A 13,594-nucleotide genomic window follows, 5' to 3' on the forward strand; every position below is an offset into this window, starting at 1 on the left:
TTAGATTAACATAGCTTGACCGGTTGACAATTGAATTCGTTACGAAACAGCTCAAGTTCCCACTAACACAACAAAAGGCAAACGCTTTCACTCCTCATAAAATTGAGCACTAGGACGCAGCCATCCACAAAAACATTCACTTGCGCTGCTTGCGACCGATTGTCTGCGCGGACTGCCTCGTCGAGACTGCATCAGCTACTGCTTAGCTGCTTCCAGCTGGGCACGCAGTTGCCTACTGAGCAGAAGAGTGGCCAGCGCCTGACTCGTTGTCCATGCGGGGTGATTCTGTAATACAAAAATAGCTCGCCCAGCTTTGTCCTTAAACTTGATGCAGTACAATTGCGTAGACCCGCTTTCAAAGGTTGGAGAAATTGTTCAGCATGTCCATTACTGCTGAGATTATGGGCTGTAGTCTAAATCCGTACATGCCATGTGACTAGTGCCCTTACGGTAGCCTGAAAACATTGCTGAAATATGTTGCGAGCCATTATTCATACCAAAACTTCAGTGTAGCCAAATATGAAAGAAAAATTCGAGGAGTCCTTTTAGTGTGCTTTTCACGTATGTGTCAGAGGCATCTGTTACACCTCCGGCCACGTGGGGTGAGAGTAGACAACTACGAACATACTCCATAGGAATGGTCCTACAAAATCAGTTTGCAGGCGTGTCTATGGTCTAGTTTGCCATGATTTTTTGGTGCTAAGGAGCTGGGCAAGGCATAGTGCGTTCGGTTGCCCAGGCATTGCGCAAACACACTTCAGCCTCAATTTCACGATCAGTTCTTGGCCACAGCACGTAGTTGTTATGTCGCCTATGTAACGAGTGACTTCTGAAACATTATTGGTGCTTACCGTTTAACAACATACAGTCCCTTACGCGCGTCCAAGGTCAGATAGGCCTTGAATTTTTATTCTTCGTCCATCTCTAATTGCTCATAAGCTTGAATAAAATAAAAAACGGGGGATCAGAAGTTTGCTGCAGCACCCGACATTCGACCGCAACGAAGGTGGAAGAGGTGGCCATTGCGCTAGCTCTAACCCAACAACAGGCCGAAATTATAGTTACAGAATCCAAATCAGCGATTAGAAACTTTGACACTGGTCGCATTTCGGCCATAGGAGCAACAGTGTTGGCCAGTGGTCTACCACCGGCAGAGCAGGTCGCACTCATTTGGACACCGGCACACTAGGGGTTGAGGGGGAATGAGAAAGCGCACGTACTGGCCCGAAGATTAGCTACCTTCCGGGATCCCATTGACGTCTTATATGCAACCACGTACCACTTGCGCGATGAGGAGCCCCTACAGTTCGATGATGAACCTAATACCTACCAAGATATCCTAAATCATTACAAATTAGGCAGACCAATATTTCCAAACGTGTGTAAGCAACTCAACAAAAGCGATGAGATTATGTGGCGTAAGCTATAAACTGGAGTATTACCGAACCCCCAGCTTTACAGCAAGTGGCAACCGGAAATTCTTAGGCCTAAGTACAGTCGTTGCGATGGCACAGCGAACATGATCCACATGATATGAGAGTGTCCTAGGTTTGCAGAAATTGACAGAACAGATGAGTCCCAACGGGCACTACTTCCCAAACATGATGAAAAATAGCAACGTGAAGTCATTCGTCTCGCCCTGGCCACTGCTCAGATCTAAGAGATCCGGGTCGATGGCTGAGGGGGAGGACATGGCTGGGATAGAGCTGCGCCTCGGATCTTCGCCAACCTTTGGACAGGTACCAATAAATGTTATTTCTTGTTTTCTCTATCGAGAATTGCTTACCTCCCGTTAACTCTGAAAGTTTATCCACCTTTATTAGCGGATACGTCTCGAAGGGTAGGATCGGGCTCAGCGTTAGTATGTATTCATGTAATCGCCACAAGTTCTGACCCTTCACGCTTTACTACAGAAACAATTAGCGTGACGTGGTACTCGAGACGAGAGACACGATTCTTAGCCTTTCGAGCATTTGTAGTTCTGCCTCTACCCTTTCCACAAGAGCAAATGGTAAACTTCGTGCTATCAGAAAACTTGGTATCTGGTGAGGTTTTATTTTAAGACATACTTTGCACATATGGTTCCTAGTTCCGTGTCAACAGATCTGCGTTTTTCTGTAGCAGTACTTCGAATGCTGATGAGTGACTTCATGTCTGTTATTGTAGCCTGTGGCAGTCTTCATATGAAAGCAGCTCCGGACCAGTTTTTACTAGGTATCAATGTTTTGCTTTTCTTACATCTTGGTGTCTTTACTAACATGTGTTATTTTAACAGGATTAGCCCCTTCATGTTTTTAACGTATTCAGCGCAGCGAAAGATAGTAAATGTGGGCTTATCGGTTCGAGAAAACGCTTGACAATTTTATTGAGCAGAATTGAGCAATTTTTGAGCAATAAAGGTGGCGATTACTATAATTTTTTTCATTATTTAATAAAAACAGTATAGGGTGGCATTTTATTATACCAACCATTATTAAATTTACTATCTGTATATAGAATGCAGCCAGGCTCATCTTTATTGCCTTGAATATACAAGTAAGTTCTTCATAACGATTTACTTCGATATGTCGCTTTTTTTTCACTCGTCCGTGTGCGGCTTCTTTGTACAGCCAATAATCTCACCTTGCTGCCATTTATAGTTGGCAACCGACCTTTACGAATTTCTGGCTTAACCACCCTATGGCCCCGAGTATAGGCCTCTTTATCGATGGTTTTTTGTCGAAAATTCGGACCTGGTGATTGAGCGGGTACCGAATGCTGAAATAAACACAACACAAGAATTACTAAAAAAAATCTTTCTAGGTAGTGCAGCAAATGTTTACCAACACTATGTGAAAATGCATATCACCTGGAAGATACGTATATTATTGGGAAAGCAGTGGTGTAAGCGTTCTTTTTGGGAATTAATTCCAGAAAGCTCTGACATTTGGTACTGTCTGCTAAATGCCAATGATGGCTCGGGAAATTTGTGATTCAAACTATGCAACATTTAAGCCCTTTTTTTCCTTTCCTGGTATCAGTATACCTTTAAAGCGCATCGAAAAGTATGCGAGTAAGTACAAGTGCCTAATGCAACACATCTATCAGCATGGAAACCTTCAAAGGCCCCTCAATATAACCGGGAAATATTTACCGTTCACAAACTAACCCTAAAACTAATTGTGAACTAAAACTCAAAAGAAGCCTGCCTATCAAGCATAAATGTCTGGTTACTCTGCATGTTCCAGCGACGCATATGCATTTCTTGTAAGCAGATAAACTACAGTTCACCCGACAGTTGTCCTTTTATGGCCGATGCCCTATCGTTTATTTAGTCATAAGGATGTTCTAAAACGGGCATCGAATTTTTCATAGCTTCAAGAGATACAACAACCAATGGCATCTTCTCGAAGGTAAAATGCCACGCTATGTTGAGCACCTAACTGATGTGCGGAGGTATAGGTGGGCAATTTAAGGTTGATGCTGCAGCTCATACCAAAAGCTTTGCTAAGAAAGTACTGGCCAGCGCCTCCTGCAGCATGTACAAAGGGACTATAAGTGTCGGCGCGCACTTGATATCATATGCAGAAATTCAGTTAGCATTAAATTATCTTCAAATGGTAATTGCTGTGGACACCACAATATGAGAAAACCTGCGAAGTCGTAATGAATAAGACACTTGTAGTACAGTGCAGGAAATATTGTATTTATTTATTTATTTGTTAAATGTAAGATTGTAAGATGTAAGATTGTAATACGACATCATTTCTAGCGATGCATGTGGAATAGATGCACCTTGTTTAAAGGTTATACAAAGGGCCAGCAACATCCTATTCTTACACTTTGTTTCCAAGTTCATCTCTGCCAGCCAACGACAAAATAATCGACTTTCTTATCTGTAAACATCTCCTGCTAGCTTACCTCGAGGGTTCGGCGGTAGCGCGTCGATCGCTGTCCTTTCCGAATATGATATATTCTCTGCCGTTATCCAGGTCTGATGCACCGCACAGCTCTCGGCTCTGGAATACTCGTACGGTACCGTTCACAGTCGAGGCATTTTCTCTACCTGAAAGTCAAGAATCGCAAACTGGCGATACAGATTCTTCTTCGAGGAAAATAGATGAATATTTTATTTAGGAGGCAAACAAATCCAGATATCAGAGAATTATTATGAAACACCAAAACATAAAGCTACAACACTGTCTGGCTCAAAGGAGGTGACGGAAAGTGTTATAAATAGATTTCAATTAAACTGGTTGGTTTAAGTTGAAGAAACCGGAAGCGTGCGAAGTGGGTCAGTGAGCAAAGTTCAGTGAATAATATTCTATTCGATAACGAGAAGTGGGTATAGGGCGGGCATATGATTTGAAAAGAGAATAATTGATGTTTCGCTGAGGACAACCAAATTAATTCCCCCAGAAAGCGAGCGTAGCAGGGGGTGGCAGAAAGTTAGGTGGGCGGATGAGACTCAGACGTTCACAGGCGTTAGGTGCATACAGCTACAACAGGACCTAATTATTTGGAGGAATATGTGAGAAGCTTTCGCTGATCAGTGGGTACAGTCTGCCTGATTGTGATAATGTCATCATGAAGAGAAACGTATTAGGCAAAAATATTAGCTTGAAACCATAGCAGCTCAGAATTCTTCAGTGCAGTGGCAGTTTCCTGACTTATCTCCGGCACCTTCCTTCTTTTATATACGTTTCGCCGATTTTTATAGCTCATGCACATTTCGAAATCGCTTTTTTATTCTAGGCGGAGTAACACACTTGTAATTACAATTTCTGAATCTGAATTTGCATCTCAGATTGAAAGTGCGCGATGAGACGACGTAGAACAGAAGCGAAACGAAGGCACTGAATGTGTCTTAACTGGAGATAGACAAATAGATGGAAACTTAGCTGACAGGATATTAAAATGAACCAGATGATTGAGGTAAGTGATAAATATGAAGAGAAAGGCGAGCAAGATGCTGTAAGAAGGACGAATAGGAAATATAGAAAGAATACTTCAGGTGAGCCTTATACACTAGGACGCGGCAACGTTAATTATCCGGTTAATCCTCCTCCTTCCACACAACCCCCTCCCCCCCCCCCCCCCTTTCCGAACGCCGCTCACGGCGGAGCAGGCGATAGAAAGGAAAAGCGTAGTTGGAATTTTGTGAAATACTTTTCGCTGTACCCCGCCGGGGTGGTGCAGTGGTTACGGCGCTCGACTACTGTTCCCAAGGACGCGGGATCGAATCCCGGCCTCGGCGGCAGCTTTTCGATGGAGGCGAAAAGCAAGGCGCCCGTGTGCTGTGCGATGTCAGTGCACGATAATGAACCCCAGGTGGTCGAAATTTCCGGAGTCCTCCACTACGGCGTCTCTCATAGCCTGAGTTGCTTTGGGACGTTAAACCCCACAAACCAAACCAAACCACTTTTCGCTGTATTTGATAACAGTTAGCAATCATTTGACGAATTAGCCTAAAAGTTGTAGCTTATTTCATGCTCTGCCTTTTCGTGTGATGGGGTGATAGCCCTATGTCTAAAGTCCTCCGTTTCTAGTCATTATTTGAGAGTGGACGGGAACCGTTTCGTCTAAATATAGGCCACCAATCAATAGGGAGCGCCATCACTCTGCCCTGAGTGGGAGCTTTGGAGCCCAATCAGGGTACAGACACATTGTGGTAAAGGGAGAAAGAGAATTAAAAGCTGTCGGAGCAAGAGCTTATGCATAAAAGGAGAGCGTGTTCAGTAAAGTGCTTGTATGGGTTGATTGGTACGGATGTTTACAGTCACGCCTAATCGCTTACAAGCGAGGACGATGTCAGTGCACGTTAAAGAACCCCAGGTGGTCGAAATTTCCGGAGTACTCCACTACGGCGTCTCTCATAGCCTGAGTCGCTTTGGGGTGTTAAACCCCACAAACCAAACAAACCAAACAAATTAGTGCAGGCCGATGAAAAGAAATAAAACTAAGAATCCCCAACTGTTGTCTAATAGACAGCAGGCCTGGCATGCATAAGCAAGGATACCAGAAACGATAAGACAAATATTAGGCACTACTTTCGAAATACACCTATAAGTAAAGGCACCCAAGAGATGCACATAAAGTGTGGCACCACTACGCTCACAAAAGGGAGGATCATGCTGACCTAACTTTGCCGTTAACGCTTTTAAATGAAGAAGGGCTCCGCCTGAACTAAATTCCACCCAAGTGTTACCAAGTATTTCTAACTACATGATTTAATGAGCTATCTCGCAGGGGAAATTTGCCAAAGCTCATATTTCACGTGATGGGATGGAAATCAACCGTCTATATATAAATGCTGAGTATCACCATTTTCCCCCACATTTCCTGGTGCGCACGAGGCTGTCCTATAGGTGCCTCGCTCTCTGTACTTTCTGTCACTTCTAACCCTGTTTTCTGATTTCTAACCCTGTTAAGAAAAGCTTTCATAAACAAGTTGCAGTGAACGCGATAGCGTTAAAAGCCCCGTTCAAAGAAAATGCGGTGTCGACAACAGCGCTGTCGTTGTGAGCGAAAAATCACGAGCACGGCGCTGACACGCGGTAACTGGCAGCTTACATTGCCGCCACTGATTGGACGTTGGGTTGTCTGACGTTGTTTGGCTACCGAATAGGGCCTACCCTTTCATTAGCAAGGGTGATGTAAGAATCAATCTGCCATGAACCTTCCATTCAAGCTACCCCTAGGCCACACAGGAAAGTTTACACGGGTTGGTTAAAGCGGGGCTTTACATCTAGGCTGGTTACCTACCCTGCGGGGCTGGGACCGGTAGGGCACTGCCACTTGAGGTGGGGGCTAGCCTACCGCCATATTTTTATCTGTTGTAGGCCGTCATTGCACCCGCTATCGTTTCTGTGGTGGACGACGGCTGTTGCGACATGTGTCTTTCTCTCCTTTTTCTTTGTTTTCCCTTTCTTTCTTTCTTTCTCTCTTTCTTTCTTTCTGTCCGCACGAGGCAGCGGAGGTGGCTCAGCTACGGAGCCAGTAGCAGGCCTATGCATTTACTTTGCTTTCTTCCTACAATCGCAACAAAACAAACAATACCCTTAAAGTCGGAGCTTATGTGTCCACCACAATTCTTTCACGTGCCTAATGGTTTGCCAGGTTATCAGACGTAGCGTTTTCAGCTTATTCGATTTAGGAAAAGCTTTTCTCGTAGAATTTCCCTGTCTACATTCCGGAACTTTCGACGAACGTCATGTAAATAAAATTTGAATGTATTTCGTTCTTCATGGGAGCGTGTCACGGTAACCGCTTCGGCGATGTAAACCAAACTACAAGTAATGGTACGCGTTTTGCGTAAAAGGTACGGTCTTCTCTGAGACGTTGCCTTGGGTGTGATGTGGACATAAATACTTTTGAGCACCTTGACGAGTTTCTTGATAGCGCATGTCTCAGACGCTTGGTATAAGCAGATAGAAATGCAGACCTTGCTTCAGGACATGTGTCTAAATTTACTGCAAATAATATTTTTTCAGTTCTTCCCAAACATATAAAAGTAGCGGAATGATTAAGTGCGAATAACTCTGTTCTCTCTTACAATATTTAGCGAGGACAAATTTGCTTCAGTCCTGCCGGGGTGGCTAGTGGTTACGGCGCTCGAGATCGAATCCTGGCCTCGGCGGCCGCTTTTCGATGGAGGCGACAAGCAAGGCACCCGTGTGCTGTGCGATGTCAGTGCACGTTAAAGAACCCCAGGTGGTCGAAATTTCCGGAGTCCTCCACTACAGCGTCTCTCATAGCCTGAGTCATTTTGGGACGTTAAACCCAAGTAAACGAAGAAAGAAAGAAACAAGCAAACATATTTGTTTCAGTTGGTGGCATTCTCTCTTCTGTCAGCATATTTATTATAGCCAGCAGAAAATATCGAAGGTGATTTTAAGATTCGTTTGAAATTAATTCAATATTTTGTTATTTACTCACCTTCCTTTATGACAAGGTTGATCTCGAACTCAATGTGTCTGTAGCCAGTGAACACGGATTTGGAAACCACTTTTCCCCTCCACACTACATACAGAAGCATGAAGAGACGACATAATTAAGAGACGACGTTAGCGCAGGGGTGTACGTGGCTTCTAATATATCTCAAAAGCATTACATACCGAAGTCATGCTCGTTGCATGCGATTTCTTCTATCAATCGTTGTGCCATCTCCATCTTGAACTTGCTTATCTTGATCTTTTCTATCTTCTTGTAAATGCCTTCAAACGTTTCTCTTACTGGGCACTCCGCTGTGTAAAAAGTCAAAATCGGCACTTCAGACAATGCCAGCATTGGTCGTTGAAAAGCATAAGGCGTTCAAATGCCATCCCCTCAACCACTGTTTAGAAATCAATCTGCGGTATAGAACAACGAAGTATCATCCGCACTGATACGATGCTCTATGCGATGCTGTCGGGCACGTTGTATAATTATCCCCCTCAGGTGCCAATTCAATTTTCTGAAAGGAAAACTTTGTTCAACCATGCATCATCAGTAGGCCAGGCAGAATTAAAATATGGAAGATTATGCAAAAATATTTATGCTTTATTCGCATCCACATATGTGGACATAGCGCCTCAAAGCTGCTACTTGAATGAAGCCTTTACAACAATTTCTGCACTTACTAATTATTAGGCATGAATAAATGATTTTCTCGGAAAATACGTTTGTGCCTTCACCTGCACACAAATCAGCATATCACGTACTGCTCTTACACGAAATAACGAACCGTCGCGGACACTAACAATGTCAGAATTAAGACGGCGTGTCGATGTTTGTGGACACGAAGCTCTGAAAGCAGCCCTTTTTATGTCTAAGATAATGAAATCTGACATGCAACATCTACAATTCCTTATTGACACATTCATTGCAGTAAATATGATTACTATGCATTGGTTTAGAAAGAGACATGCCAAAGTAAGAGCTACTGATTCGTCCCGCCGTAAAACACTGCGACGTCCATCTTTACATGCTGTTTACAATTACATTTCGCTGTAGCAACAAGAGATGGCTTCAAGCACTCGACAGGGCGGGTGCAAATGTTACTGATACCAAATTGAAAGACGGAAATTCGCACTCCGTGCACAATGTAGTAGCTTAGGTCGCGTCCACTTTTTGGACGCAGCGCCTGAAGGGGAAAAAACAGGTTTTCTAGCGAAACCTCTATAGGAAAGAATTGGAAATGACGAAGAATATTTTGAAATACTGACCACTCGCTCTACCGCCACCGTGGCCTGGTAATGTCGGCCTGCGCACGGCTAAATAAACATCTGTATTTGTGTTATATGATTTGTTAGGGCAAACTATTACTAGTCTATGCTGTGTCCGCAGAATATGTCCCCAAAATGCGCCCCCTGAAACTTACACTAAGGAGAACTCTTGTAACCATCATTCCTCCGATTCCCAGCCAAATCGCTAACCACTACCCTATACACAATTCGTGAGCACGCTTCAGTAATTCTCCTTGTCTATAGCGTAAGAATGCGGTAGGGCGATGAGCAAAACGGCAAGAGTGACAGTAAGAATAAAACAATCAAAAAGATCAAAATACCAAAAATTTTCAATCGGTTGAGCTCACTTGTTTGATGACGCCACTGCAGACCTTGTCATAGTCTGGAGCCATGGCGTAATGGTTTATGTGACATCAAAAGTCAATGGTGTCATTAAGTACGTAACGTCTTATGTATGCGACGTCACTGCCAATGAAGGTCAGTTGTTGGAAAATGTCACACAGCAAGACAATCAGAAGGCTGCGTCGAACTGTCGCGAGACACCCCCAACGTCTTTCTCCAAACAAATTACACATCACCGGTTGGTAGCATCAGGAGTTGAATATTGGCAGTTATATCTTAACGGAGTGGGTAAGTAGACGCAAAAAGTCGCCTATTAAGAGCCACCTACGTCACTGCTGGGCTAATACATTCAAATTCTCCACATGCAGTTTCTGCAATGACGTCCAAGTTTCTGCTTAAAATACTGTGCAAGATTATGGATTGCACGTGTCTATGACAGGACAGCTATTTGTCTACAGTACCTAAGATCAATGTCCACCATGATCTGGTTGGTTGTCTGCAACATTGACAGACGCTGCGCTATCAAAAGCTTATACTTCGGCACTGTTATAAAGCACCTTAAAGTTCTCCTGACTTCTTCCTCCTCGATTTGTAGTTTAAGGCCTCATTAGTCTTCTACCAGAACACTCGTACAGAGATAATGAACATGATGGGAAGCGGTACAGTGACCAAGACATGAGCTGGTGATGCGCCCATAATTTTCAGGAAAAAAGCGCGAAGGAAATTTTTATACCAGTGGCGCATTTGCACTGGTTCCCGTCGCAGAACAGCCCCACCGAGCTCGAGGTCCCGGGTCTGTAGAACCGGCTGCAGGAATCCTCTGAAAAGCAGTACCTCTTTTAATTCGCATTCTCCCTTTCAAATGAACGAAACAAAAAAATGCGGTTCCACAACAAAAAAAGAACACAACAAATGGCTTACGTGGCTTGTAGTAGTCGTACACTTTCACGGTGGCAGTTTGAAGGTTTGTTACAGCGAAATCCTTCTGTATTCTGAACGCAATACAAATCTCTCTTGCTGAAGTGATCTGAAAAGTCAACATATTATTTCTCTACGCTTAACACAAACCCATTATGTTATTAGTGTGGCGGGGAAAGATGCAATCCTGGAGGGTGCGATAATTCAGGGGCTCCCATCCTTTATTTTTCACAGCCCTAAAATCTATATAACGATCAATGGCAAGGGGGGCTCAATGTGCGCAATCATTGCTTTTTTGAAAGATGGTTCTTTTTTGTTGAAAGAACTTCTTTCCACTTTTTCGTTGCTGAAAACATACCTGAACTAAATCTGGCTTTGTAGGCTTTCGTTTTTTAAAACACTTCTTATGAATTCAGTATTATATCACAGTAAACTTTGGTGGAGCTATACACATAACAAATTCCAATCGAATTCAATTAAATTGTTCTGAACCCGCAAATGTAATCTTCATAAAGATGAGGTAAAAGTTTATGTGGAAGTAAAAAAAAATTATTGTCATTTTCAGCTAGCGCTCGAAGGCGAGAGGTGCGCTATGACATAAAAATGAAAATGTTTATGTGTTGAGCATGCAATGCCAATTGTATTACGAACTGCCCCATTCATCAGTTATTCATGGATGTCTTCCATAGTATCTATCGAATAATTTGCGTCCAAATATTGTCGATGTAAAAAACGCTTCTACGTGTCACTGTACTACAGACCGCACTCCTAAAGGCAAATTCGGCATTTTGTGATACTACCCTAAGTTTGGGTGAAAAACCTAGAGCTGAAATGCTCTTTTAAGTGAAACTGAAATTTCTTTCTATTCATTTAAATGATGGCATGTTGCGTTGCGTTTAAGAACTGGACGTGGGAATTTCAATTCCCTCCATGACGCGTAGAAGGCATTGACACCACCTGTAGTTTGAGAAGGCCTTGATCATTATGTAAGTACACTTCTTTTCCCGGCCTTGCAACGTCGCTTCTTATCGCACATGGGGTCAAACGGATACTGGTATCGTCGAACTGTGCAAGGTATATAAAGAAGGGAACAAAATAATGCTTCGAGGCTGTGACTGCAATAATGCATATCACCTGCTATCTAGTAAAGACATGAATTATGAGAGAAGGGTGACCTAATAATACTGCATTCAAGCCAAACCTTTTTCTCTTTAGCAATACCCTGGTACAAACTGTGTTTTCATCACGTAAAGAAATTTCGCATGCTTCACTGACAACGTACCGAGCTTAGATAAAAGATGACACTCTTCTCCGTTCTCTCGTACTTCTGGGCTTCAAGCGTATCGTCGATAACCTGTGGTGGCAAATAAACACAATGTGAACACCACCGGTATGACAGTTCCCAGAAAATTAGTTCTTGCAAAGGACACTTAAGGGTAACAATGTGATTTTGAGGTAACTTTCGGCACCACGTTTAGGAACACCGCTGCTGCCGCAAAGTTGCGTTGCTAATGGGGCAATAAGGCTTGAGCCTCAGACAATTTACGTTAAAAGAAAGTGTGAATTATTGCCTTCATAGCTTTTTCGGGACACCAGATTTAGCAAGTAGCAATAACAGACTGCCCTTCATGTCTGGTTCGCTGTTGTTTGAGCTTGAGCGAAGAAGTGTACGAAGAAATTCGGCAATAAGAATAAGCGATTACCCAAGGTAAAACATTGTTTGCAGCTGGGTACCACGTTTATATCTGTTAGCTACAGCAGAAGGCGCCTCTCTATAGCGTTATGCGATATAAGATATATCTTTAATGGCAAAACCTGTTCGAGAACCTAAGTTTGTGGTTCAGGTGGGATTTGTTTTTACGCTGCTTAGCGACAGAGTTCAAGGGGACAATAAGGGTGGAGACTTCTCCAAAGGAAAGCAATCCAAGCGTTAGAATTAACGCTGCTTTATTAGCGATAAACCATTTCAGCGGGCGAACACACAAAGTGTTCAAAGGTGCATAGTGAAAAAAGATTTACACCACTTACTCTTAATTCTCCTTTAAGATGTGCCAAAATTTCATCGCGCTGTATTCAATTTTTAAACTTCACTGGGATTCCAAGAAAAGCATTATTAATTTTTCCCAATTCTAATCTTAGAGATGACAATAACAGAAATGAAATAGCGAAATAGTAAAACGTTCTTCCTAATGCTATTGGACAGAATTGATAAAGATGTTGCTATTTATATATAATGAACTCCATTCATGATAAAAGCAGTAGCAAGAAAACCGATAATTCCCATTTCCTGGAGAACCACCCGAATACCTTCAAACATTAGTTTTGGTTTAGGTCTGATTAACACTAGTTGAATTGCGAAAGCAATGGCGGAAGATATTTTTGTCTGCTACATTATTGGGGACATTTAAGCTCATCCTTTAAGGGTATGACGCGAGAGCGTAAGCTACCAGCCCAAATAAAAACTCACGCTTCAAACAAGCCGTATGGACGTGCCTGCGTGTAGTAGGGGTAACGAGAATGCAAATGGTTCTGGCAGGCTGATTCTGATATCACCCTCCCGTATTAAAGGAGCGACTCGAGTTGGCAGCTCCTGCCCGTGGCATACCGGTAACGTGAATTCAAATGCATGGCAGGCTGATTTTTGTATGAGGAGACCGTAGCTATTCCTCTTCACGGCATAGCTGCGGCTACCTGAGGGCTTGCTTTGGCTGTCATAGTATTGCTTTCGCAATAAAAACTTTTCATCAATTTTCTAGAATAAATTAACATATAAAGTAGAATGAAAGACGCTTTACACGCTGGAGAAATGGCCAATTAGAGGTACCTTCTAATATGCCGCGGATCTAGACCCCGTGAAAGCTGCTGAAATGTACTTACAAAAAACATATTTGTGCTGCAGAATCGAAAAGATGCAGCAGCAAAGACTTTCCGAGGAGGTTATAGACATTTTATAGAACACGAGCACAGGTGCTGCCAATAATAGTGAACGACTGGCGCTGAAATTGTGGGTACTTTCGTCTCCTCGAGTATTCGTGAACTGACTATGTTCGGCAAGTGTCTGCAAGACTGCACATTCTTATACAGTGTAGTTAATTCTTTGGTTACAGTATGTTTTTATTTTTGAAGAT

At 43.0% G+C, this 13,594-nt stretch overlaps 1 protein-coding gene across 1 annotated transcript in view; it reads right to left on the reverse strand.

The window, feature by feature from the left end:
* Positions 1 to 2,062: 2,062 nt before the first annotated feature.
* The window catches only part of LOC146178798 (venom factor-like), a 108,926-nt gene continuing 97,394 nt past the window's right edge, over positions 2,063 to 13,594 (reverse strand). The window contains exons 34-40 of the mRNA XM_084580037.1: positions 11,749 to 11,820; positions 10,470 to 10,575; positions 10,282 to 10,368; positions 8,097 to 8,225; positions 7,918 to 8,001; positions 3,901 to 4,045; positions 2,063 to 2,757 (exon numbers count right to left, since the gene is read on the reverse strand). Coding sequence (XP_084436163.1) covers positions 2,634 to 2,757; positions 3,901 to 4,045; positions 7,918 to 8,001; positions 8,097 to 8,225; positions 10,282 to 10,368; positions 10,470 to 10,575; positions 11,749 to 11,820 — 747 coding nt within the window. The 3' untranslated portion in view covers positions 2,063 to 2,633. The remainder of the gene's footprint in view (positions 2,758 to 3,900; positions 4,046 to 7,917; positions 8,002 to 8,096; positions 8,226 to 10,281; positions 10,369 to 10,469; positions 10,576 to 11,748; positions 11,821 to 13,594) is intronic.

Source organism: Amblyomma maculatum, chromosome 9 (assembly GCF_055883805.1).
Source record: "Amblyomma maculatum isolate TAMU_Amacu chromosome 9, ASM5588380v1, whole genome shotgun sequence".
Lineage (NCBI taxonomy): Eukaryota > Metazoa > Arthropoda > Arachnida > Ixodida > Ixodidae > Amblyomma > Amblyomma maculatum.